Source organism: Amblyraja radiata, chromosome 27 (genome assembly GCF_010909765.2).
Source record: "Amblyraja radiata isolate CabotCenter1 chromosome 27, sAmbRad1.1.pri, whole genome shotgun sequence".
NCBI classification, from domain to species: Eukaryota; Metazoa; Chordata; class Chondrichthyes; order Rajiformes; family Rajidae; genus Amblyraja; species Amblyraja radiata.
Genome location: NC_045982.1, coordinates 4,245,448 through 4,271,728, shown reverse-complemented (window position 1 = coordinate 4,271,728; position 26,281 = coordinate 4,245,448). Strand labels below are relative to the sequence as shown.

Sequence of the window (26,281 nt, the reverse complement as noted above, 5' to 3'; positions counted from 1 at the left end):
TGTGTGGAGTCTGCACGTCCTCCCTGTGACCAGATGAGTTTCCTCCGGGTAATCCGGTTTCCTCCCACATCCCAAAGACGTGGGTTTGTAGGTTACTTGCCCTGCGTAAATTGCCCCTAATATGTAGGGAGTGGATGAAAAAGTAGGATGGAACTAGTGTGAACTGGTGATCGATGGTCAGCATAGACTTGGGTTGAAGGGCCCGTTTCCATGCTGTACGTTTCAATCAATCAATTCAAGATGCTGGAAGATAGCCACATTCAGCCAATAAAGCATCACAGTTTGCTTCATGTTACTGGTTTTGGGTGTATTTTTAATATAATTTTAACAGAAAGATGGTCAATAAATCAGCGAGATCAAAGCCAGTTCTTAATTAACAGTTGCAAGAACAAAACGTATCTTGTCCATGAGTTATGATACTGTCATTTCCTCTTCTGTGGCCTGTGTCTTGACCTTGACCTTCTTTGCTGGGATGTAGGAGCCCATCCCGGCTGCTCGCTCTGCCTCCTCCTGCGTGTACGGCTCTTCCCTCAATTTTTTTAGTCTGGAAAGAAAACAAACATACAAAAATCAGGACAAGAGCTTGATACTTTTGATTTTATTCATCAGCAAAGGTTAGCAGATCTCTGTCATGGTTTTGTTCCATTTGAGACACTGATTTAAACATCTTCAACTGAAGACGACTACCTCAAATGGTCAACAAGTTTAATTTGTTAAGTCCCTGATACAGGTGAAGTTGTGTCTCTAATCTGTCAAACATAATGCTGCATTGGACAAACGAGACGCCAGGATCCCCATTATCAAGCACCAAATACACTCTTAGAATTGTACATGCATGAACATCAGAAATGGTGACATCAAATTTAAGTTTGGAGATTTCCTCAGTTCAGAGTAACAAGCCATTATTATGCAGAAGATGTTGTGGAATTGGCTTTCATGATGGCCAGTGGGTGGGGACTGAGACAATGGAGGGAATGTAAACTATTCCAAATTGCTGTCCTGTAATCTCGACGGAAACATGCTCAAATAAAGCTAATGAAAGATTCAGGAGATCTGCAATGCCACATATCATACCCTGGTGTGTACAGTCAAGGTCTACACATGAGTGGCCAAATGGACAAAGTGCCAGGGATTTGTTGGATCAATTGAATGGTATCATCCATTAACACTCGATATTAATCCCATTTATGCTGATATCATATATCATGACTCAATTTCAACGGCATTTCTTGACACATCCCAATTAAAGCATATTTTGTAAGATGCACAGGAAGTGTCAGAATGTGGTTTGCTGAAAGGAGGCAGAGGGTATTGTTGGATGGTGCCTTTTTTAAATGGTCTGTAACAAGTGGTGTCGCACGGTGACCGGTTCTTAGATCGTGGTTGTTTGTAATAATGGTGGTATAATGAGTTACGTTAGCTGGAAAGTTGGCCGGCGCAGTGACAGATGGAATTTAACTCAGACAAGTGTGAAACCAGATCAATTTTTCAAACCAGATCAATTTTTCAAGACATGGACACCCTTTACCGAATTCGTACAAGGATAGTATAGCGCAACACAGCTTTGGATTTAAATCCAACTATGGGTTGGGTGAGGTTCATTTTTTTCCTTTTCCTCTCTTATATCTTTATTCACTCTTTGGCCACACTACTTTGGCCACACTACTTTGCTAGTCTAGGGGTCCTATCTTTTCACTTTGCACTTTTTCCCCTTTCTTGGTCTTTCTTTTTTTCCTTTCCCTTATTTTCAGGTAAAGAAAAAATGTAATAGAGAAAAAAAAGACAAGTGTGAGGTAATGCACTTTGGAGGGTAATAATTCTGGAAGGACACATACGGTAAAAGGCAGGGAACTAAAGAGCGTTGAGGTACAGAGTAGTGGAGTACAGAGGCAAATAAATAAACGATGGGTCTTTGTCCCAAACATTAAGGAGGGCACTGTAGCATGCAGGCGTCAGGGTTGAGGAGGGTTGAAAGGCCTGTTTCCGTGCTGCAGCTTTCTACGAGTTGATGCCTCAGACATTGCTCATCTTCCCGAAACATTAGAGTCTTCGACTGCTTTTCAAGACAATTAAAGTTACCTGCGTTTGTGAACTTTTGTTCTGAAATGTTCTTTGAGACTTCTCTGATCAATAAAGTATCGCCTGCAAATGAAGCAATAATAGGTCACTAACATGATTTGGAAACATTTTAAACCGATGTGACTATCTATTAATTCTTTATATTTTGCTCCCTCACCTTTCAAATCTGTTTCCAATGATCTCCTCATGCACCTTTGGTCACTGCTGCAGTAGACAATAGGTGCAGGAGTAGGCCATTCGGCCCTTCGAGCCAGCACCGCCATTCAATGTGATCATGGCTGATCATCCCCAATCAGTACCCAGTTCCTGCCTTCTCCCCATATCCCCTGACTCCGCTATTTTTAAGAGCCCCATCTAGCTCGAATCAAATTCAAGCATCCAGAGAACCGGCCTCCAACGCCCTCTGAGGCAGAGAATTCCACAGACTCACAACTCTCTGTGAGAAAAAGTGTTTCCTCGTCTCCGTTCTAAATGGCTTACTCCTTATTCTTAAACTGTGGCCCCTGGTTCTGGACTCCCCCAACATCGGGAACATGTTTCCTGCCTCTAGCGTGTCCAAGCCCTCAACAATATTATATGTTTCAATGAGATTCCCTCCCATCCTTCTAAACTCCAGAGTGTACAAGCCCGGCTGCTCCATTCTCTCAGCATATGACAGTCCCGCCATTCTGGGAATTAACATTATAAACCTCTGCTGCACTCCCTCAATAGCAAGAATGTCCTTCCTCAAATTAGGGGACAAAAATGGCACACAGTACTCCGGGTGTGACCTCAATAGGGCTCTGTACAACTGCAGAAGGACCTCTTTGCTCCTATATTCGATTCCTCTTGTTATAAAGGCCAACATGCCATTCGCTTTCTTCACTGACTGCTGTATCTGCTGCTCTCCTCTCCTTTGAATCACCCTTTGGTCAATGGTTCTTTATTATCATATGTACCGAAGTACACTGACATTTTTGTTTTGTACACAGTTTAATAAATTATTACTATACACAAACACAATCTCAGATTAAGTACAGAGTATAGAAATAGCCCGCTGAGACTGTATACAAGTTGCCAGCTTTTGGCACCATTTTCAAAGTCGAGGCAACAAGCTAGCATTACTGTATAAGAAGGAACTGCAGATGCTGGAAAATCGAAGGTAGGCAAAAGTGCTGGAGAAACTCAGCGGGTGCAGCAGCATCTATGGAGCGAAGGAAATAGGCAACGTTTCGGGCCGAAACCCAAAGGGTTTCGGCCCGAAACGTTACCTATTTCCTCCCTGAAGGGTCTCGGGCCGGAAACGTTGCCTATTTCCTTCGCTCCATAGATGCTGCTGCACCCGCTGAGTTTCTCCAGCTTTTTTGTGTACCTCCAGAGATGCTGCCTGACCCACTGAGTTACTCCAGCACTTTGTGTCCTTTTTGTGGGCTCTTAAACTTAATATTCAACTCTTGACATTGAATGTGAAGTTAGCGTTAGTTTAGCTTAGAGATAGATTAGCCTGTTGACCGAGTTTAAAATCCACGTCAAGCTCTGGTGTAAAAATGCCCCTCAGCATTGTCCAAGTGTACACAGAATAGAATGAATGAATAGAATAGAATGCCATTTTATTGTCACTATACACATGTACAATGAGATTAAAAGCAGCTCGTACTCAGTGCAGACATGTAATTAGTTCAAAAAAACAAAAAACTAAACAAAAGGGGGGGGGGGGGGGGATAAGGTGCACAGTTCTGCGGCGCTATATACATATCTATAAAAAGACAATGGGTGAATAGAGTGAATAAATAGGATTCCTATATACAGTATGGGTTATTGCACATATTAAAAATTACAGTTACAGTACAAATTACAGTAGGTGGGTAGATGGAAGTCCGGGGGTTAGGCTGTGACGTCAGTACATGTGTGAGTTCAGAGAGGTTATAGCTTTTGGAAAGCAACTGTTCTTGAGTCTGTTTGTCCTTGTTCTGATGCACCTATAGCGCCTCCCTGAGGGCAGCAGGTCGAACAGGCCAAATGCAGGATGGGAGCTGTCCTTGATGATGTTCTTGGCCCTGCTGAGGCAGCGGGAGGTGTAAATGTCCATCAGGGAGGGGAGAGGGCAGCCAATGATCTTCTGTGCTGCCCTAACTACCCTTTGAAGCCTCTCCCTGTCTGCCATGGTGCAGCTGCCGTACCATGCTGTAATGCAGTTTGTCAGCAGGCTCTCAATGGACGAGCGGTAGAAGGTCAGCAGCAGGTTGGAATCCAGGTTGTGATTCCTGAGGACCCTCAGGAAGTGCAGCCGCTGCTGAGCTTTCTTGATGACCGCTGTGAAGTTGTCTGTCCAGGAGATGTCAGCGGAGATGAGGACGCCGAGAAACCGGAAGGTATAGACCCTCTCCACACACTCGCCGTTGATGTATAGGGGGGCTAAGTCGGTGCTGTGCCTCCTGAAGTCGACAATGAGCTCTTTTGTTTTTTTTTGAACAAGCGAGATTTAGCACCGGAATTTTAAAACTTTATTCTCCTTGTGTGTTTTGCTTGTTAACTGCTTTTCTAAACTGCTGAGATCACAAAGAAACATAGAAAATAGGTGCAGGAGTAGGCCATTCGGCCCTTCGAGCCTGCAACGCCATTCAATATGATCATGGCTGATCATCCAACTCAGTATCCTGTACCTGCCTTCTCTCCATACCCCCTGATCCCTTTAGCCACAAGGGCCACATCTAACTCCCTCTTAAATATAGCCAATGAACTGGCCTCAACTACCTTCAGTGGCAGAGAATTCCAGAGATTCACCACTCTGTGCGAAAAATGTTTTTCTCATCTTAGTCCTAAAAGATTTCCCCCTTATCCTTAAACTGTGACCCCTTGTTCTGGACTTCCCCAAAATCGGGAATAATCTTCCTGCATCTAGCCTGTCCAACCCCTTAAGAATTTTGTAAGTTTCTATAAGATCCTCCCTCAATCTTCTAAATTCTAGCGAGTACAAGCCGAGTCTATCCAGTCTTTCTTCATATGAAAGTCCTGACATCCCAGGAATCAGTCTGTTGAACCTTCTCTGTACTCCCTCTACGGCAAGAATGTCTTTCCTCAGATTAGGAGACCAAAACTGTACGCAATACTCTAGGTGTGGTCTCACCAAGACCCTGTACAACTGCAGTAGCACCTCCTATACTCAAATCCTTTTGCTATGAATGCTAACATACCATTCGCTTTCTTAGTTTCTTAAACAGACAGTTTATGGAAGAATTTGTTTTAAAACTATTTGTTATTTTGAGGTTTAAAAGTATTTTTAAATAACTGGCTGCAACTAAGTTTGACCTATAACAATAGGAAAAGTGAAGACAGTATCACCTCAGTGTCCGATAAACAAGTTAGTGGACGAGTCTTGTCATCTTCATAATCCCCACCCCTCTTACTACCTGCAGCAAAATCAGTTTTATCACGTTCCAAAATTCCAAGCACAGATGGACTGAAGGGGCCTGTCCTTTGGGAATCTCTCTGGTTGCAGATGTGTTCAATACCATTAAATGTAACATTCCCACAGAAGATAAATTGCTAAGGGGAAGTCTTTTAGGACCGGGATGAGAAAAAAAAAATTCACACAGAGTGGTGAATCTGTGGAATTCTCTGCCACAGAGGGTAGTTGAGGCCAGTTAATTGGCTATATTTAAGAGGGAGTTAGATGTGGCCCTTGTGGCTAAAGGGGTCAGGGGGTATGGAGAGAAGGCAGGTACAGGATACTGAGTTGGATGATCAGCCATGATCATATTGAATGGCGGTGCAGGCTCGAAGGACCGAATGGCCTACTCCTGCACCTATTTTCTATGTTTCTAAGGTGTACATTAATGTAAATAACACATTGTTCATACAGGACAGTTACTTACGCGCAGTGCAAGCAGTAGAACTGTGCATTTCCAGTAACGTCGCAGTCTGCAGTCTGGTGCAGTAATTTGCTTGCATTTTCAGGCTTCATGTCTTCATGAACCTGGTCTAAATCTTTAGTTCGCCTTTTGGTCTTCCACAGCTTTGCCATGTTTTTCTTTCTGCCATTGTTGTGATTCCCGATCTTCTTTGACCGAGTCATTTCCACCAACAATCCTGAAAGGAAAAAATAGGTAAAACTACCATTTAACATTTCGTAGGTAGACCAAAAAATGCTGGAGAAACTCAGCGGGTGAGGCAGCAACTATGGAGAGGAATAGGCAATGTTTGGGTCGAGACCCTTCTTCAGACTCATCAGTCTGAAGAAGGGTCTCGATCCGAAACGTCGCCTCTTCCTTCTCTCCATAGATGCTGCCTCACCCGCTGAGTTTCTCCAGCATTTTTTGTCAACCTTCGTTTTTTCCAGCATCTGCAGTTCTTTCTTAAACATTTAACATCTCGTAGTCATCCATCCCTTCTCTCCGGAGATGCTGCCTGCCCCGCTGAGTTACTCCAGCATTTTGTGTCTATCCTCAGTGTAAGCCAGCATCTGCAGTTCCCTATAAAAATGTAAACTACTGCTTCTGAAAAGAAAAACAAAAATATTTTTCTCTCCATATATATTCTCTCCATAGATGCTGCAGCACCCATTGAGTTTCTCCAGCACTTTTGTCTACCTTCGATTTTCCAGCATCTGCAGTTCCTTCTTAAACAAAAATATTTTTATTGTTTGAAATTCAATTGCCAACTGACATCTTGATCCCTAGTTGTTGCAACATGTTTGGACTAAACTTGACAGATTCATTCAGAGCAGTAACATCCACCAAACCATGATAAACAAGGATGAAGTCACAGAGGGTGGAGCAACATCTGTGGAGGCCTAGTAGAAAAGCGATGGATGTTTGGGATCCAGGCCCTGCCCTGGTGAGGTGAAGCCACAGGATCACCCAACATGATCGACACAACATGAACATGTTGGTGTAACTCAGCGGGACAGACAGGCGGGCAGCATCTCTGGAGAGAAGGAATAAGTGACGTTCCCCCGTCCCTTCTCACCAGAGATGCTGCTGCCTGTCCCGCTGAGTTACTCCAGCAGGTTGTGTCGATCTTGGGTGAAAGCCTGCAGTTCCTTCCTACAGACCGACAAGCGTGCCCGGCCTAGTCCAAAGTCAAAGTAGCCTTCCCTCCCTCCTTCAGCCCCGCGGTGGAGCCGCCTCCCCGCACGTACCGTCTGGACGCTAGAGGAAGAGGGGTCCGAGGCCACGGATGATGAAGGAGGAGGAGGTGGAGAGGAGGAGAGTGAAGCCACCGCCTGTAGGAAAAGAGAAATCGTCGGCTTCCGGGAGCTCGGCGCGTTCCCGTGCGCGCTCCCGCCGCTCCATGCGCGCCCCCCGTTTCAGGCGCGTTCCCGTGCAAAGATTACAGAGGAGCGCTCCTCTAGGAACTTTGCTCCCGCCGGCTGCCTCCAGCACACAATGCAATGGCAGCGGCGTTCTTGGTTTCTTGGTCCTCCAAATGGAATTTAAACTGGAGGTGGTGGAGGGAGGGCTTAAGCCAGGAAGGGTTATTGGGAAGAGAGAGCTACTTTAAATTTAGTTGCATCTGGCTGGGTAACTATAGCAGGGTGGAGATTATTCCCATGCTTTTACTTTTTGAAAGGATGAAACAAAGCTGAAACAAAGTCTTCCATCCCAGAGAGTCAAGAGAGTTTATTGTCATTTGTTTAATGAAGGAACTGCAGATGCTGGAAAATCGATGGTAGACAAAAATGCTGGAGAAACTCAGCGGGTGCAGCAGCATCTATGGAGCGAAGGAAATAGGCAACGTTTCGGGCCGAAGCCCTGAAGTTACCTATTTCCTTCCTGAAGGGTTTCGGCCCGAAACGTTGCCTGTTTCCTTCGCTCCATAGATGCTGCTGCACCCGCTGAATTTCTCCAGCATTTTTGTCCAGAGTTTATTGTCATGTGTCCCAGATAGGACAATGAAATTCTTGCTTTGCTTCAGCACAACAGAATATAGAAGGCATGAATACAGAACAGATCAGTGTGTCCATATAGCATTGTATAAATATATACACACATGAATAAATAAAACCGTGTAGCGGCGCGCGCTAGCGCACGCATATGTCGAACCCGGCGTTCGGAAGCCGCGGTCACATGACTCGGGAGGGGCTGCTTGTTTCGCGCGGTTTTTCACTTGCGCGCGTTAGTTCAGCGCTGTGGGCAGACGTGTCTGGAGAACCTGTAAACTGGATATCGAACTTTTGAATAAAGATCTCTTTAAAACTCCAGTAGTCGTTTCTCAGACCACTAACACAGATAAAGTGCAAATAAACAGATAGACGCGGAATGCTGGGGTAACTCAGCGGGACGGGCATCTGCATCTCTCCTGCCCTCGAGCAGTTGCTGGATAGAGTGGATGATTGAGGAGGAGAGGATGTGCGAGAGTCTTGGAGCAGAGGGCACGTCTCAGAATAAAAGGACGTACCTTTAGAAAGGAGATTTTAAAATTTGGAGATTTAAAAAGGACGGATCTCTTTGGCCGGAGGTTGGTGATACTGTGGAATTTTTGTATTCCAGTCCTCTTGATATAAATGCTAGCATTGAATTTACCTTACTTACTACCGATTCGACTTACAAATTTACTTTTTAGGAGTCCTGCACCAGCACTCCCAAGTCCATTTGCACCTCGGAGCCCCCGGAGGAAACCCATGTATTCACAAGGAGAACATGCAAACTTCACACAGACAGCACTCAAGCTTAAAGATCAAACCCTGGTCACCGGCACTGTGAGGCAGCAGCTCCACCACCTGTTTTGAATAATTTGCATGAAATTTGAGTAAAGTGTGCTTAACGAGCCCTCTCTGTACATTGATATTTCACTCTGAAGAAACTGCATTTCAGAACAATATTGATGAATGACTACATGTTTTGTGGGTGAGTATTTAAACTAAGGCCTCATTCGTTATGTGTAATCGAAATCGGAAACATCTCAGGTCGGAAAATATATGTGGGGAAGGGAACAGATTTATTCAAGTTGATTATCTTTCGACAACTATCTTGTGCAAATTAATTGCCTTGTTTCCTACATCATAATAAAGGTTTTAAAAAAAAAAACATTTGTAAGGTGCTGATTATCAAAAAATGTAAGGGCACTGAGTTAATGACATATGCTTAGGTATCTATTATACATGTTTCTATGATGTGTAGCATCCTGATCTAATGTCTTTTCCAATTTTGGTTCCACCAATTCATCTCAGTATAACCTTCTATTCTCTTCATCACACCCATGCCTCTGATTTAAAAAGCAGAAGCATAAACGAGCCAAAGGTAGACACAAAATGCTGGGGTAACTCAGCGGGACTGGAGAGAAGGAATGGGTGATGTTTCGGGTCGAGACCCTTCTTCAGACTGGTCAGGGGTGGGGGAAAGGGAAACAAGACATATAGACGGTGATGTAGAGAGATATAGATCAAATGAATGAAAGATATGCAAAAAAGTAACGATGGTAAAGGAAATAGAGGCATTGTTAGCTGTTTGCTCGGTGAGAACAAGAAACTGGTGCGACTTGTGTGGGGGAGGGATGGAGAGGGAGGGAATGCAGGGGTTGCTTGAAATTAGAGAAATCAATATTCATACCACGTTACTTCTTCTACCCCAATGCTCCAAGGATCTTTTCAGTCTACCTGTGAGGCAAGGTCATGACTTCATTTGAACATTTCATCCATCTCTGCTCAATGTTTTTTTTACACTTAAGTCTTTGGACTAGATTTGAACCGACAACCACCATGAGTAGAAACGAATGCCGTCAACTGAACCCGTGCTGACACATATGTTTTAATTTTTACAAAGTATCTCACAAATGCTGATATGATTAAAGAGTAAATTTTGGTAGAACTATAATTAAAATAATTGGATTGATACAATATATTTATAGCGCTATTATCTTTAAATCCGAGTAAATAAAGTGGCAGTTTTCTGAAAATATATTTTGAAAGCTTTGTGGGAGGTGGGAGTGTATTCTCCAGTGATTAAATTAATCGAGGAAACATTTAACAATTCGCCACTAAACTGATTCCATTGGGCATTAAAAAAATGCTCATTCATCAGTTCAAGCTGAACATTTGACGAATGCAATATGTAGCTTATGCTCGAGGGAGTATTGTTAATTATCGTAATCTTTTGAGGTTGGGTGTGGAAAGCATCTTGTCCGGAAACATCACAATTTGGTTTGGGAACTGCTCTGCCCAGGACATGAAGGCTCTGCAGAGAGTAGTGCGTTTGGCCGAACGCACTATGGGAACTACACTCGCCCCCCTTCCACCCCAGCAACAGACTTCCCAGCTGCTACGCCTCCGTTGCCATGCTGTGAAAACAGAGAGGATGAGAAGGAGTTTCTTCCCAAAGGCCATTAGGACTGTAAACTATCTCATCAGGGACTAACTTACTGTGCCAATTTAATGTTGTGTGGTGTTTTTTTTTTAAATGCTGTTTCTTTTTTTTCACTCCCACAAATATGTCATTACTGAGATTCTGTTCCATTCTGTTTTGTAGTTTTTTTGCACAATCGCGAGCATTGCCACTTTTCATTTCACTGCACATCTCGTATGCGTATGTGACGAATAAACTTGACTTGACTTGACTTGATAAGACATACCGAGAAACATTAAAACATACATTTTAGACGCACTAAAAATAACAAAAAAAGTTGAAATAACACACAGGCTACTGGTGAGGCTGCCATCTCGGCGCCACCCGGTGGTTGATGTGCAGATAATTAACTAATTGGCCTCTGCAAATTGCTCCCAGTGTGTACAAGGTGGATGAGAGAGTGGGATAATATTGCATAGAACTAACGTGAATGGGTGATCGATGGCTAGTTTAGACTCGGTGGGCCGAAGGACCGGTTTCCATGTTGTATCTCTAAACTAAACTAAACTAAACATTAATTAATGCCTACTGTTAGAAAGTAGTTGCTGAATAAGGGCAAAATTAAGTAAAAAGATGATTCACCCCCTCAGTTGTGATATGAGAAACGACTGCGATAGAATGGTAAAATGTGAATGAAAACTAAACACTACTCGAAGATGCCACCTACTGCCTGTGAGCCCTGAATTTTACAGATATTTCGCTCTGATCCTGTTTCACTATTGTTAGAGCTTACACATTGCAAGTTGTGAGACCCCCAGAATTGTTGTTTCTGATAAGACAGGGGGCTTCAAAAGCTGTGTCTCTGTGAAGTACAGTAAGTGTGAACTGGATGCAAAGCAATTTAACCCCTGTGAGTTTCGTCCTGGATAGCTGTACTTAAAGGGCATCAATCACCCTATATAGACAAGGAAGCTTGTTTTTCAGCAGTATATTCTGTTGTGTAAGAGCGTTAGGTGGATATCTTTTGTCTCTAGTCATGTTCAGTCTTCAGTCCTTTAGTTACAGTTCCATGGTTTCTTTATTTTACTAGTTATGACATTAGTTATATTAGTTAAGGTCTCCAGCTAATGTAATGCTTTGCTCTGATGCCATATAACCATTGTGGTTGAATAAAAGTTTTTAAACGCTACTACTTAACTTGGCAAATCATTAAGAATTCAGTGATCCTACACTACAAAAAAGGTATTTTGAACATGTTTAGTCATATTCACCTAAACTATCAAAACACAAACTGCATGTTTATTATGTTCTATTTTTAATATATCATTGTTTTATTTTTTCATAGTAAATACCCTATTTTATCTGTTTGCTGTTACAGAAATAATAGAATTCTGATACCATTCAGCCCATTGTGCTCCATGAGTTATCCAACGAGCCGCTCAACTCCTTTTCTCCACAGCTTGCAACTGTGTACATGTTTTAATGTCCCATGTGCATGAATATTACTTTTCCTTCTCATTTTCACCATCTCTAATTTACCATTTTTGCTTGTACTTCAATTTCATTTTTTTTAATTTATTGCATGAATAGTGTTTATATACTACATTTAACAAGTGATTCATTGGTTGCATCAACTTGAGATGATGAACAAGAGTACAGGACTTCCATTTAATTTGATGTGTCTATTGCAAATTTATGATTGCTAAAGTTATATTTTAAAATGTTTTGTCTGCTTTCCTGTTGTTATTAATGTCTGCAGAGGAGTAATTGTGGATGATGAATTAGTGATAAATGTAATGTCATTCTTTCCAAATGTTGCCTCTGCTGTTTCTATTATTTTCTAGGAGGGGAACAAACCCAATTATAAACCACACTCAAATTATTCTCTGTATGAAATTTCTACGAGTACACTCCCTAGTTAGAGTAGTTATGGATATTTATAAGCAACACTAACTCTAGAAGAGTTGTGAGAGCTAAACAAAGTAAGGTCAATGACAAGTAGACGTAAGGAACTGCAGATGCTGGTTTGCCGAAAAAGGAACAAACTACTGGAGTGACTCCACTGGAAGTCATCGAAAACTGACCTTTCGGGTCGGCACCCTTCTTCTTGAGTCTGAAGAGTGGTCCCAACCCAAATCGTCCGTGTCTTCCAAAGATGCTGCCTGGCCCAGGCCAGAGCTGTTTCCTGACCCACTGAGTTACTCCAGCACCTGTGTCGTTTTTTTAAAGATCAGTGACAAATACAAGTCCATGGATAGGAAAGGTTTGGAATGATATGGACCAAATGCAGGCAAATGGGGCGAGCTTGGATGGGGGAACTTCACATTCGGCATGGATGAATTGAGTTGAAGGGCATGTTTCCATGCTGGAAGCCTCTATGAGTTTACCCTGAAAATTTAGGGTCCAGCAGATCCTTAACAATTAGCTTGCTCAAACGAAAGCTTTGATAGGAAATTGACGGAAATGAATGGCAACACTTTAACATAGAACTTTACAGCACAGGAACAGGCTCTTCAGCCCATAATGTTGGCGCTGAATATTGTCAAGTAAGACTAACTCCTCTGCCTGCACGTTTTAGTTTTAGAGATACAGAGCGGAAACAAGTGTTGCGGCCCACCGAGTCCATGCTGACCATCGATCAGCTGTACGCTAGTTCTATGTCCTACAAAGCAGGGAGAATTTTTATAGAAGCCAATTAACCTACAAACCTGCATGTATTTGGAATGTGGTAGGAAACCGGAGCACTAGGGAGATACCACACTCAGTCACAGGGTGAACATAGAAACTCAGCACAGACACCACCTGTGGGATCGAATCCGGGTCTCTGCACTGTGAGGCAGCAGCTCCACTGCCTTACAGCAGCAGTACAGTGATCCATATCTCTCTAATCCCTGCATATCCATGTGCCGATCCAAAAGCCTCTTAAATGCCACATTCATATCTGCCTCCACCACTCTTCCTGGCAGGATGTTCCAGGCATTCACCACCCTCTGTGTAATAAAAAAACTTGCTCCATGTTTTTTAAGTATTGTTACAATAGTAAAACAGGGGAACTGTGGATTTAAACATTTGGAGACACTGAGTGAATGAGGCAGCATTATGGATAAGAAAACAGTAAACATATCAGGTTGACTATCCTTCATCAGAATTGTACATTCACTTCAGAAGTTGAGATAACATAAAAAAATATCCAGTAATGTTGTTGGGAGTGATCTTGACCCCAATTTAAGAATGACTAATGTTCCTTTTCTGTTGGCGGATCATTTTAACTTGGAAGAGATCTGCGCTGTCAAACGACTTTGAACTGAATAGCTCACTGCTTTCTCAAGAGAATGTAAAAGATCATCTGATGATGATCTCTGTGTCCATGCCAAGTTTTTAATTCAAATACAGAATATGATGGTTGCTGCAAGACCAGAGATTATTACCCATCCCGGGGTGGAAAATTGCAACCTTCACCTGGTCCGCCCTGTTTCGACGAATGCAATCAACCCGGCGTGCACAATCAAATACGATCAAATAGAAGGTACACAAAGTTGCTGGAGAAACTCAGCGGGTGCAGCAACATCTATGGAGCGAAGGAAATAGGCGACGTTTCGGGCCGAAACCCTTCTTCAGACTGATGGGGGGTGGGGGGGGGGAGAAGGAAGGAAAAGGGGAGGAGGAGGAGGAGCCCGAGGGCGGGCGGATGGGAGGGTGGGAGGAGACAGCTAGAGGGTTAAGGAAGGGGAGGAGACAGCAAGGGCTAGCAAAATTGGGAGAATTCAATGTTAATGCCATCCGGACGCAAGGTCCCCAGACGGAATATGAGGTGCTGTTCCTCCAATTTCCGCTGTTAGATCAAATAGAACAACTTTGTCCTACAACTTTAGGCTGTGCACGCCATACGCAAGAAGATTACCCATCCCTATTTGCCATTCAGAAGGATGTGGAAAGCTACCTTCATGAACCACTTAAGTCTGTGTGGGTTATGATACTATCAGCCACAATACTGTTAAGGTCTAGTTGAGTTTATTGTCATATGAACAAATACAGTAAGATTCAAGTGCAACGAAAACCATGTTTACATCAGCATCACAGACACATAGACACACAAAACTAAATTATACATCAAATCTAAAATTTCTAAAAGATAGAAAACTATGAAAAAAACAAGGAAAAATAAACGACAGTGCAAAAGCAAGGGGGTTTATGAATAATGAAAGACCTAGATAGAATGGATGTGGAGAGGATGTTTCCTCCTGTGGGAGAGTATAGGACCAGAGGGCACACTCAGAATAAGAGGACATCCCTTTGTAAAGGAGATAAAGAATTTATTTAGCCAGAGGATGGTAAATCTGTGGAATTCATTACCACAAACGGCTGTGGAAGCCAAGTCATTGGGGTATTTTTAAAGCAGAGATGAATATGTTCTTGATTGGTAAGGGTGTATAAGGTTACAGGGAAAAGACAGGAGATTGGGGTCAAGAGGAAAAAATAGATCAGCTATGATTGAATGGCGGAGTTGACTCGATGACCTAATTCTGTTCCTATGACCCAGGAGCATGATTCTGACACATATTTGTTATAGTGATTTCCAATGCAGCTTAACTGAGTGTGTGGCTGAAAAGACATTTTGGAGATGGTGGCACTTCAATCCTCCAACCAGATCTTGTCAAATCTTTTGCAGCCGTGGTGAGTTAGGTTTACAGCCCACAGATGCTGCTTGACCCACTGAGTTACTCCCGGCATATTGTGTATATCTTCAGTGTTAAAAACTAGGATCTACTGTTCCTTCGTACACACTCAATAAATACACATTGTGTAGGAAGAAACTGCAGATGCTAGTTTACGATAGAACTTTATTTATCCCAGGAAGGAAATGGTCTGTCAACAGGGCCACTGGAGATCAGTGGGTTTCACTGGAGATCAGTCGGCCAGCCGCCTGTTCCGCTGAGTTACTCCAGCATTTTGTGGCTATCTTCAATAATAATAATAATAAATAATCATACCTTTTATTGTCATTGCACAAAGGTGCAACGAGATTTGGTATGCAGCTTCCATCCGATAGTCATAACTTAAACAACTAATAACATTTAGATACCCCGAGAAACATGATTTATTTAAAAAAAAAGAACAGTAAAACAGTCTAAAGTGCAAATATGTCTGTGCCGGGTCGATGTGCGTGAATACAGTTCATGGGGGTGGGAGGGGGGGCACTCAGCAGGGCCGGTTCAGAGCAGCGATAGCTCTGGGGAATACCAATAAATACCATTGACTGATGAAGGCCAACTGTGCCACTATGTTTTTCACCACTTTCGGCCATTGGGGACGAAATGGAAAACTGTAACGTTGTCGGCGCCCAAGATGTGGCGACACTTTATACAAAACAAAGAACCTCACTGTGACAGGTCACATGTGATAATAAAGTACCATTCATTTCGGGGAACTATGTACCTGTCTGTACTCCTACTCCTGTACTCCGCTCTACAACCCTGGTTGACCTCTAGGGCATTTCCAGTGCGCTGGTGGGGGGTTGCAACCTTCACGTGGTCCACCCTGTTTCGACTAATGCAATCAACCCGACGTGCACAAACAAATAGATGTAGTGTTTTTGGTGTCTACAACTTTAGGCAAGAAGAATCAGATGTTGGGATCAGATGTTGTCCTTGAAGCGCACTCGGCAGCTCTGACCCAGATTATGGCGGCGCCCGAGGGGCTAGGCCCCGTTGCTATGGAACGTGATGACGTCGCGGAGAGGACGTAGGGGGCGTGGTCGAGTGTACCCGCGTCACTTGTGTACCCGGAGGGGGCGTGGCCAGGCATGCCCGGTGACGTCATGGCGAACGTACCCTCCTTCCGCTCGGTCACGTGAGCAGTGTCTACGCGCAACAGTGGAGAGCGAAGATGGCGGACGGAGAGAGCGAGCAGGCCCCCGAGCCTTTAACCGAGCGGCTGCGGCTCGTCCAAGGCGAGCTACGGAGGCACGGCGTGTCCCCGGAGTCTTCTGCGCTCTACTGCCAGCGTTTCTGCGAGGTGAGGCGAAGGTTGCTGAGGCTGAGGTGTTTGTGCAGAGGCTGGGCACGGAGGAGGTAGAGAGAGAGAGAGAGAGGGGGGAGGGAGGGGATGTGCTGCTCTGGTGGAGGGGGGCCTCTTCACCACCTCCTCCTCCTCGCCTCTCATCGCCCTCTTGCTGCCCGTCCACGGTCACCCAGCTCCAACAACAGCAGCAACAACAACACTCCCTCCTCGTCCCCTCTCGCCATTTCCACTCCTGCTTTTTACACACAAAGTGTAATCTGCAAGAAAACATCGTGGTGCAAAAGTTAACCTTTACGTGAATTCTTGTTTGCTATGCTTATAGCGACGCACCCGAGTACTAAATAGTTAAACGGGTTTTATTACACCCCCTCCCCTTGCCCAGTCTTCCCTCAATACTGAACAATAGCCTGAGCAATCAGGGCAGAGGAGGGTGGAAAATAAGCTGCCACATCTTTACATTGAACCCTCTATCGACTCCAGAAAGAAACACTCGATTGTCTTAAAATATTTTCCTTGCTGTTCGTCAAGTGTAACATTTTAATCGTGCAGGGTTTACCATGAAAATACTTGTAGTTTCACTGCAGTGACCGATCGAGGTTTACCCTTTTCTCTGACTGGTATCTGTTTAAGTCGGCAATTGGCAACCAGTTCTTCGCTGTTTGTAAATACAGCCGATCTGTTTTAATTTCTGTGGACTTTTGCTTCTGTTTAATCGAACTTTTGATGAGTTAATCGTAGCATTTTAAAAAATGCTGATTTTGAGGCTTTCCTGAAAATGAAACAGCTGCAGTAGTTTGTTGATATTCTGTTGGGATAATGGATGTGTGTTTTTGTATGTTGTTCAATCTGGAAATGGTGCACGGTCATGTAAAATCTATCAAAATTAATTCAGGATTTCTAACAAAGCAAAATTCAACGATAGGATTTCATGCCTTTAATATTTTTTATTTATTATAAATTAAATGGTTTAATAGTTATTTGTTTGGATTGATCACAATACAATTTTCCGTGGCTTCTTTATAATTTGAGTGGATTGTCACATTTCCTACTGACGGTAGTTTAAGTATGCATTAGTTTGAAAGCAGAAAAAAAAAGGATCTGACATTGAATTCAGCTTGGTACAAGCCACATCCTTCCAGGGTTCTAATTGTTCTCTGGTAGAATTGTGAAGGTGGTTAAATAGCATTGCTCCTTCAGGTTGCCTCATTTCATTCAGCCAGGATAAAGCAATGCAGTGGGTATATGTGCAATTAATGATTGTAACTGCAGTGTTACAGTTTTTGAAATGTTATATAGGTCATAATCCATATCTCATTTTGTATGTTCTTAGACCCTATTAAAGCTATTTGGAGAAACTTGGGTAAAGTACTGTTCATCCTGTGCTCTAGGTTTCAGGGAATATAATTCCAGGAGCTTCAGTAACTCAACATCTGATTTTTGCCGATGATAGAAATATTGTAGAGTAATTATTTTGTGGCATTCAACTGTTCTCGATCACATTGTAATGGATTATTTAATAAGCATTTTATTCAATGCTTCAACTGTTTCGCATAGTTTCTAACCATTGGTCTTATTCTGTTGTGCCACCATCCCAAAGAAATTTTACATTGTTTACATTTTATGATAGAATAATTTGATATTAAATTATGTGATTGGATGTGTTCCATGCCTTTATCATTTCTTTTAAATAGAACAAAAAAAATAGCTGTTTGATTAGAAATGCATTGATCTCAAACAACCAAAAAAATCAAATTCAGTACACTTTGATGTTTGAACCAACGATGATACAAGGTGGCAGATGCAATAATCTTGAACAAAAAACAAACTACTGGAGGAACCCAACAGGTAAGGCAATATCTGTGTTGGGAAATGGGCGTACAACATGTCTTGTCGGGGCCCTGCTTCAGTCTGAAGAGTCCTGACCTGAAACGTTGCCTGTTTCCCTCCTTGGATTATGCCAGACCCACTGAGTTCCTCGAGTAGTTTGGTTTTGCTCCAGAATAAACCTGCTCTCCACTTTATTTAACACAAAAAATAGCACTTGAATAATGTAGGGGAATATGTTTGGTTCCCTTCAGATAAGTTATCATTGAATACTCAATTCCACCACAGTGAGATAGACTACATCAGAATGACTTCCTAGGTCCCAACAGATTCAGGTTAGTTATTTTTGGTCATATACATAGAGCTATGAAATATCTTATTCACATCTAGTGTCTAGAATACACAGTATATATGATAATAATAGATACAACAATAAATACAATGAAGAATTCAAGAATAAAGAGTAAGCCATTTAGAACGCAGACGAGGAAACACTTTTTCTCACAGAGAGTGGTGAGTCTGTGGAATTCTCTGCCTTTGGTGGAGGCAGGTTCTCTGGATGCTTTCAAGAGAGAGCTAGATAGGGCTCTTAAAGATAGCGGAGCCAGGGGATATGGGGAGAAGGCAGGAATGGGGTACTGATTGGGGTTGATCAGCCATGATCACATTGAATGGCGGTGCTGGCTCGAAGGGCCGAATGGCCTACTCCTGCATCTATTGTCTATTGAATGTAAACAGCAGGATGGTGCAATGATTGTAGTGCAATTTGAAGAAGTGCTGAAAAAAAATCAAGAAAAGAATGTCCCAGCACAGGACAGCGCAGTTCACCGCTTAATTTGTGCTCAAAGTTCCTTTGAGGTTGCTTGGAAATGTTGTGACAAATAGTGTGATATCACATTGGTTGTCATGGTTCCTAATGAATTGGAGTAGGAGTTGGGCAGAGGAGTGAATATTATATGTTAAAACAGTGTGATTTGTTTGGTCATTCATTTGCTAGCCTTAGTTAAAAGCAAACACGCCAGATTCACTGCACATTTTGGGGTGTTATTCTATTCTTATTTTATTTTCTGAATGCCAATCGCAGGCACACCTGATGCTAAACCATATTGCTACCTTCCTTAACTGCTCTACCGGCTCTTGATTTCAACCCAACCTGACTGTTGCATAATACAAAGTATTTGGAAGATTGAAGTCATTGTCTACAGTTTCCAGCATGAGCATGAACTCTGTTTCTTGGCCAGTGTCTTCCCATTGTAATCCATTCTACCATCTGAGACAGAAAAAGCCTGTTTACAGCTGTAATGAATCTCTTGGTCCTTATGTGGGGCTTTATTACATCTAGTTTCAACCACTCTTCCTTCCTTCTCTCCCTTCCCACCATCCCATTTCCTCACCCTGACATCCTGTCCCAGAGATGCTTTATTTCTAAACTCCATTCTAATTTTGTCCAACTCCATCATTGTCCTGTCCACCCACAACCATCCAAGATTTCTATTAATTCTCTTCTGACAGCTTTTGCTTCCTTAGTTTTATTTACTTCGTAACGGGCAATTTACCTTCGGCACCCTTGATGGTAAGCTTTGGAATTTCCTATCAAAATCCTTCTGCCTCCTATTCTTGTGTGAAACGCTGAAAGTTTTCCTCATTGATTGCGTTTCATGGTTATCTTCATTTTCTTGTGTGTCTTTGTGGCTATTGTTTGATTGTCTCATTGATACTTTATTCATGTCAGAACATAGAACGGTTCCACAGGGACAGGCCCTTCCACCCATCATGTATGTGCTGAACATGTTGCTAAATTAAGCTACACCCTTCCCAGTGGTTCAATGGTACTTTATTTTCATATGTATAATAGGTACAGTGAAATTCTTTTTTTTGTTTTTGCCTCCAGTTCAGTAATCATCATGCACGTCAGCACAATCAAACTTAAGAACAAAAGTGTAATATAAGACAACACTGAGTACACGAGAGTTGCTATCTTGTACCCTTCCTATTCACAGTTGTCAAAATGTTAGTTTTGGCTTGGTCATAAAGGCCCATTGTCCTGGTGGCGGTACTGCGTAGTAGGGGTTGACTTGGCCACACAATATTGTCGATTTTCTCCACTGCTGCTCCACCACTCCGTGCCACTGAAGGCCACATCTGATCCGCGTTTTTCGGCCTCTTGTAGTGGCAGCCAATCTAATCGAGCTCCAGGCTGCTGCAGAGACTCCAACAGCCCACTCCACTGATGCATCGACCTGTGAATGTGCATCCCTCACCTCGCATGGCCACTGCTCTGCTCCAATGCCCAGGGCACCTCCTACAGCCAACCTCAGTATTCCCGGAGTGCCTCCAAGGATGGGCGAGTTGCGTCACCGGCCTGCTCCGGTGAAGCTTGATCTATAGCCCTCCATTCCCTGTGTATTTGCATACTTAAAAGCATCATAAACATCGCCATCATATCTGCTCCTCTGTAACCTGGCACTTTTTGTTGTTTGTTATAGTATCTAATGAGAGCTATGTTTACATACTTGTGCTGCTGCAAGTAAGAATGTAATTGTTTTGTTTGGGATATATGACAATAAACTGCTTAACTATATAAAAAAAACACTTCCCCTGCAAGTTCCCTTAAAGCATTTGGCCTCTGACCTTGAATCTATGTCTCATGCTTTACATTTCAACTTTAGGGGAAAGAAGTTTCTGATTGTCGACCCTAACTATGCCTCAGATGTATAAACGCGTATCAGGTCTCCTCACAGCTCCTGCTGCAGAGAAACCAATCCAAGTTTGTCCAATCTCTCCTTATACAATGCCTTCCATAATGTTTGGGACAAAGACCCATCATTTATTTTTTTGCCTCTGTACTCCACAATTTGAAATTTGTAATAGAAAAAATCATATGTGGTTGAAATGCACATTGTCAGATTTCATTAAAGGCCATTTTTATACATTTTGGTTTCACCATGTAGAAATTACAGCTGTGTTTATACATAGTCCCCCCATTTCAGGGCACCATAATGTTTGGTACACATGGCTTCACAGGCATTTGTAATTGCTCTGGTGTGTTTAATAGCCTCCTTAATGCAGGTATAAGAGAGCTCTCAGCACCTAGTCTTTTCTCCAGTCTTTCCGTCACCTTTAGAAACTTGTATTGCTGTTTATCAACATGAGCAGCAAAGTTGTGCCAATAAAAGTCAAAGAAGCCATTATGAGACTGAGAAACAAGAATAGAACTGTTAGAGACATCAGCCAAACCTTAGGCTTACCAAAATCAACTGTTTGGAACATCATTAAGAAGAAAGAGAGTACTGGTGGGCTTACTAATCACAAAGGGGCTGGCAGGCCAAGGAAGACCTCCACAGCTGATGTCAGAAGAATTCTCTCTATAATAAAGAAAAATCCCCAAACACCTGTCCGACAGATCAGAAACACTATTCAGGAGTCAGTTGTGGATTTGTCAATGACCACTGTCCGCAGAAGACTTCATGGACATAAATACAGAGGCTCCACTGCAAGATGCAAACCACTGGTTAGCTGCAAAAATAGGATGGTCAGGTTACAGTTTGCCAAGAAGTACTTCCACAGTTGCGGAAAAAGGCCGCAACTTGTGGACAGATGAGACTAAGATGAACATATCAGAGTGATGGCAAGAGCAAAGTATGGAGGAGAGAAAAGGAACTGCCCAAGACCCAATATAGCCTTTGCTTTCTCTCTCCTTCCTCTTCCCAGTTCTCCCACTAGTCTTACTGTCTCCGCCTACATTCTATCTTTGTTCCACCTGTCCCTTGACATCAGTCTGAAGAAGGACCTCAACCCGAAACATCGCCCATTCCTTCTCTCCATAGATGCTGCCTCACGCGCTGAGTTACTCCAGCATATTGTGTCTACCTTCGATTTTACCAGCATCTGCAGTTCTTTCTTGCACAAGATCCAAAGCATACCACCTCATCTGTGAAACACAGTAGTGGGAGTATTATAGCCTGGGCATGTATGGCTGCTGAAGGTACTGGCTCACTTATCTTCATGAATGATAATGAATTCTGAAGTGTATAGACACATCCTATCTGCTCAAGTTCAAACAAATGCCTCAAAACTCATTGGCCGGCGGTTTATTCTCCAGCAAGACAATGATCCCAATCATACTGCTAACGCAACAAAGGAGTTTTTCAAAGCTAAAAAATTGTCTATCTTGAGTGGCCAAGTCAATCACGTGATCTGAACCCAATTGAGCATGCCTTTTATATGCTGAATGGAAAGCTGAAGGGGACTAGCCCCCAAAGCAACCATAAGCTAAAGATGGCTGCAATACAGGCCTGGCAGAGCATCACCAGAGAAGACACCCAGCAACTGGTGATGTCCATGAATCACAGACTTCAAGCAGTCATTGCATGCAAAGAATACGCAACAAAACACTAAACATGAGGACTTTCATTTACATGACATTGCTGTGTCCCAGACATTATGGTGCCCTGAAATTGGGGGGGTCTATGTAAAAACACTGCTGTAATTTCTACATGGTGAAACCAAAATGTGTAAAAATGGCCTTTATTAAAATTTGGCAATATGCACTTTAACAACATGTGATTTTTTTTCTATTACAAATCTCAGATTGTGGCATACAGAGGCAAATAAATAAATGATGGGTCTTTGTCCCAAACATTATGGAGGGCACTAGCTAATACTCTTTAATCCCAACAGCATCATGATAAACCACTTCTGCACTCTCTCCCAATCCTTCATATGCTCCTTGTAATGTGACAACCAGAACTGTGCACAATACTCCAAATGCAGCCAAAATCTTGACCCTTGTACTCAATGCACCTGTTCATGAAGGTAAACATGCCATACACCCTCTTTACCGCTCTATCTACTTGTGTTGCTACTTTCAGAGAGCTATGGACATGGTCCCCAAGATTCCTCTGTACTTCTGTGCTGTTACGAGTCCTGCCATAAAATGTATACATTCCCTTACATTTGACCTTTCAAAGTACAGCATCTTACAATTCTTCACCCATATCTGTAACTGATCTATCTTCCTGCATCCCATGACAGCCTTATTCACTAAAAGCAACTCCACCAATTTTTGTGTCACTTGCAAAACTATCAACCAACCCCTCTACATTTTCGTCCAAGTCCTATATATATTACAAACAAGAGGTCTGAGTACTGATTCATGTGGAACACCACTGGTCATAGGCCTCCTGCCAGAATAACACACTTTCACCACTTTCTATGGGTAAGTCAGTTCTGAATCCAAACCATCAACTCAGTGTGGATCCCATGCAGATTAATCTTCTGGATCAGTGTACCATGAGGGGCCGTATTAGTACCACGTGAATGCAGTTTGCTGTTGTAATGCCATGCGAGGGAGCCTACCCATAACAACATCGAAGATGTAGAAACCAGGAACAGCAGGTGCTGGTTTATACAAAAGCATACAGTTCATTTTAGTTTAGTTTATTGTCGCGTGTACCGAGGTACAGTGAACAGCTTTTGTTGCGTGCTAACCAGTCAGCAGAAAGACAATACATGATTACAATCAATCCATTTACGGTGTACAGATACATAAGGGAATAACGTTTAGTGCAAGGTAAAGCCACAGAGTCCGATCAGGTTGTAGTAGGATGATTCTGTTGCCTGATAACAGCTGGGATGAAACCGGCCCGGAATCTGGAGGTGTGTGTTTTCACACTTCTATACCCTTTGCCTGAGGGGAGAAGAGGGAGTGGCAGGGTGTGACTCATCCTTGATTGTGCTGCTGGGCTTGCCGAGGCAGTGTGAGGTATAAATAGTCAGTAGAAGGGAGGTTGGTTTGTGCGATTGTCTGGGTTGCGTCCACAGTTCGCTGCAATTTCTTGCGGTCTTGGATGGAGCTGTTCCCAAACCAAGCTGTGATACATCCTGATAAAATGCTTTCTATGGTGCATCTGTAGAAGTTGGTGAGAGTTGTTGGGGGCATGCCAAACTTCTAAGCAAGTAGAGGTGTGCTTTCTTGGTTGTTGCTTCAATATGGGTGGTCCAGGAGAAGTTGTTGGTGATATTGACTGAGGAATTTAAAGTTTTCAACCATCTCTACTTCGGCACTGTCAATGTAAACTGGGGTATGTGTCTGGGGTCGCTTCCTGAGGTGGATCACTGTCTCCTTTGTCTTGCTGACATTGAGAGAAAGGTTGTTGTCTCGACACCAGGATACAAGGTTCTCAATCTCCTTCCTGTACTCTGTCATCATTATTTGATATCAAAATTCTGGATTAACTGAGCGGGTCAGGCAGCGTCTGTAGAGAACATGGATAGGTGACGTTTCGGGTCGGCACCCTTCTACAGACTGAAAACGTCACCTCTCCATGTTCTCCAGAGATGCTGCATGACCCACAACATTAAAGATACCTGTTGCACCTTTATGTATCTGGCTGCATTTACCTGGTTGCATTCCATTTATGTCAAACTGCCTTTAAAAGCATTAGGTTATTTGTTTTGCTTTGAAGTTGAAAACATTGACAGAAATTGTAAATCTTGGCTTTAAATAGAACAAAATGTGATGTGAATGATAGATGATAAAATGTGGGGATATGGTCGGTGTGACTATTCTAAAGTTACCTTCATATCAAGGAAGTTTGGCATCATTGATTTTTCTAATATGCAATACAGAAAAAGATGTACATATAAGCACAAATTACATTTTGCAGTTGAGTTTGCATCCTCAAGTACCTGTAGTATCATTGGGATTACCTTGAATAAAAATAGCTTTCCTATTAGAAAGCAATTTTTACTGAATGCGTTCACTATGGTAATTAGTGTAGTTATATGAAGCGAATTAATTATAAAAAAAGTTATACCAAATCTGTTCTATGTGACACATCAGATTGGTCCAATGTGGAGCTGAGCCATACACCTACATTCTGCTCTCTTGGCAGCATCCAAATAGGCCACAAGTACATGGATGACACACACCTCTACACCATAACCATATAACATATAACCATATAACAATTACAGCACGGAAACAGGCCATTTCGACCCTTCTAGTCCGTGCCGAACACATAATCTCCCCTAGTCCCATATACCTGCGCTCAGACCATAACCCTCCATTCCTTTCCCATCCATATAACTATCCAATTTATTTTTAAATGATAAAAACGAACCTGCCTCCACCACCTTCACTGGAAGCTCATTCCACACAGCTACCACTCTCTGAGTAAAGAAGTTCCCCCTCATGTTACCCCTAAACTTCAGCCCCTTAATTCTCAAGTCATGTCCCCTTGTTTGAATCTTCCCTACTCTCAGTGGGAAAAGCTTTTCCACGTCAACTCTGTCTATCCCTCTCATCATTTTAAAAACCTCTATCAAGTCCCCCCTTAACCTTCTGTGCTCCAGAGAATAAAGCCCTAACTTGTTCAACCTTTCTCTGTAACTTAGTTGCTGAAACCCAGGCAACATTCTAGTAAATCTCCTCTGTACTCTCTCTATTTTGGTGACATCCTTCCTATAATTAGGCGACCAAAATTGTACACCATACTCCAGAATCTATCTCCTTCGGCAGATTAAATTGTCAGACTACTTTTCCACTGTCCAATATCCATCTTCCTTCCACAGAAGTCTTTATCCAAGCCGCTGACTGGTCGTTCTCTGACAACTGTGTGAGGCTGATCTCAACAGTTCACAAGGTAGTGATGAATTTAACCTTGAGTTGAACCAAATCATACTGCCATGTCATCACAAAATCCCTCCAATTCTTCAGCATGTCTTCAGCATGTGAGCGTTGCCCGATATGAAATCCTCATTTATCATTGTAATCCCCACAGGCTTCACAATTCTAGCACATACCTGACTGCTTTAATTTTAACTCTACAAACAAACGGAGTTGTCCCAACACAGGTACTTTTGTCTGAGAACTAATTTTCACTCGTTACCCCTGCACTCACTCCAGCTCTAGGTTAAGCAATGTCTTGATTTTAAATCAACCTTTGCAAATGTGCTGGATTCCTTGGTTTTTATTAACATTATAATGTCTAACCAAATAGTGATATTTTTCCAATTCTGGCATTTGACATGTTCCTGATAAGTTCTCCATCATTGGTCATGCCTTCAGATGCCAAGGTCCCATGAACGTCCCT

The 26,281-nt window shown here is 42.7% G+C and overlaps 2 protein-coding genes across 3 annotated transcripts in view; one reads left to right on the top strand and one right to left on the bottom strand.

Moving 5' to 3' along the window:
- Positions 1-290: 290 nt before the first annotated feature.
- On the bottom strand, positions 291-16,078 carry znf593 (zinc finger protein 593). 2 transcript variants are annotated; one of them, XM_033044920.1, is made up of 4 exons: positions 15,777-16,078; positions 5,934-6,147; positions 2,080-2,142; positions 291-544 (listed from the first exon to the last, which is right to left on the bottom strand). In XM_033044920.1, exons 2-4 carry the CDS (start codon positions 6,131-6,133, stop codon positions 412-414), a joined length of 396 nt encoding a protein of 131 aa, XP_032900811.1. In that variant the 5' UTR covers positions 6,134-6,147; positions 15,777-16,078; the 3' UTR covers positions 291-411. The 2 variants fall into 2 exon arrangements, with proteins under 2 accessions (XP_032900811.1, XP_032900810.1); XM_033044919.1 differs by lacking the exon at positions 15,777-16,078 and adding an exon at positions 7,199-7,334.
- Positions 16,079-16,166: 88 nt separating this feature from the next.
- The window catches only part of rlf (RLF zinc finger), a 48,991-nt gene continuing 38,876 nt past the window's right edge, over positions 16,167-26,281 (top strand). Inside the window, exon 1 of the mRNA XM_033044917.1 lies at positions 16,167-16,355. Within this exon, the coding sequence (XP_032900808.1) occupies positions 16,227-16,355 (129 nt within the window). The 5' untranslated portion in view covers positions 16,167-16,226. The remainder of the gene's footprint in view (positions 16,356-26,281) is intronic.

Excerpts from the sequence above, each read along its gene's own strand:
- znf593 (XM_033044920.1), bottom strand. The coding sequence starts at position 6,133 with ATGACTCGGTCAAAGAAGATCGGGAATCACAACAATGGCAGAAAGAAA. Across the intron at positions 2,143-5,933 it reads TTCTACTGCTTGCACTGCGC|GCGATACTTTATTGATCAGA; the intron begins GTAAGTAACTGT and ends CTTCATTTGCAG. Across the intron at positions 545-2,079 it reads ACAAAAGTTCACAAACGCAG|ACTAAAAAAATTGAGGGAAG; the intron begins GTAACTTTAATT and ends TTTTCTTTCCAG.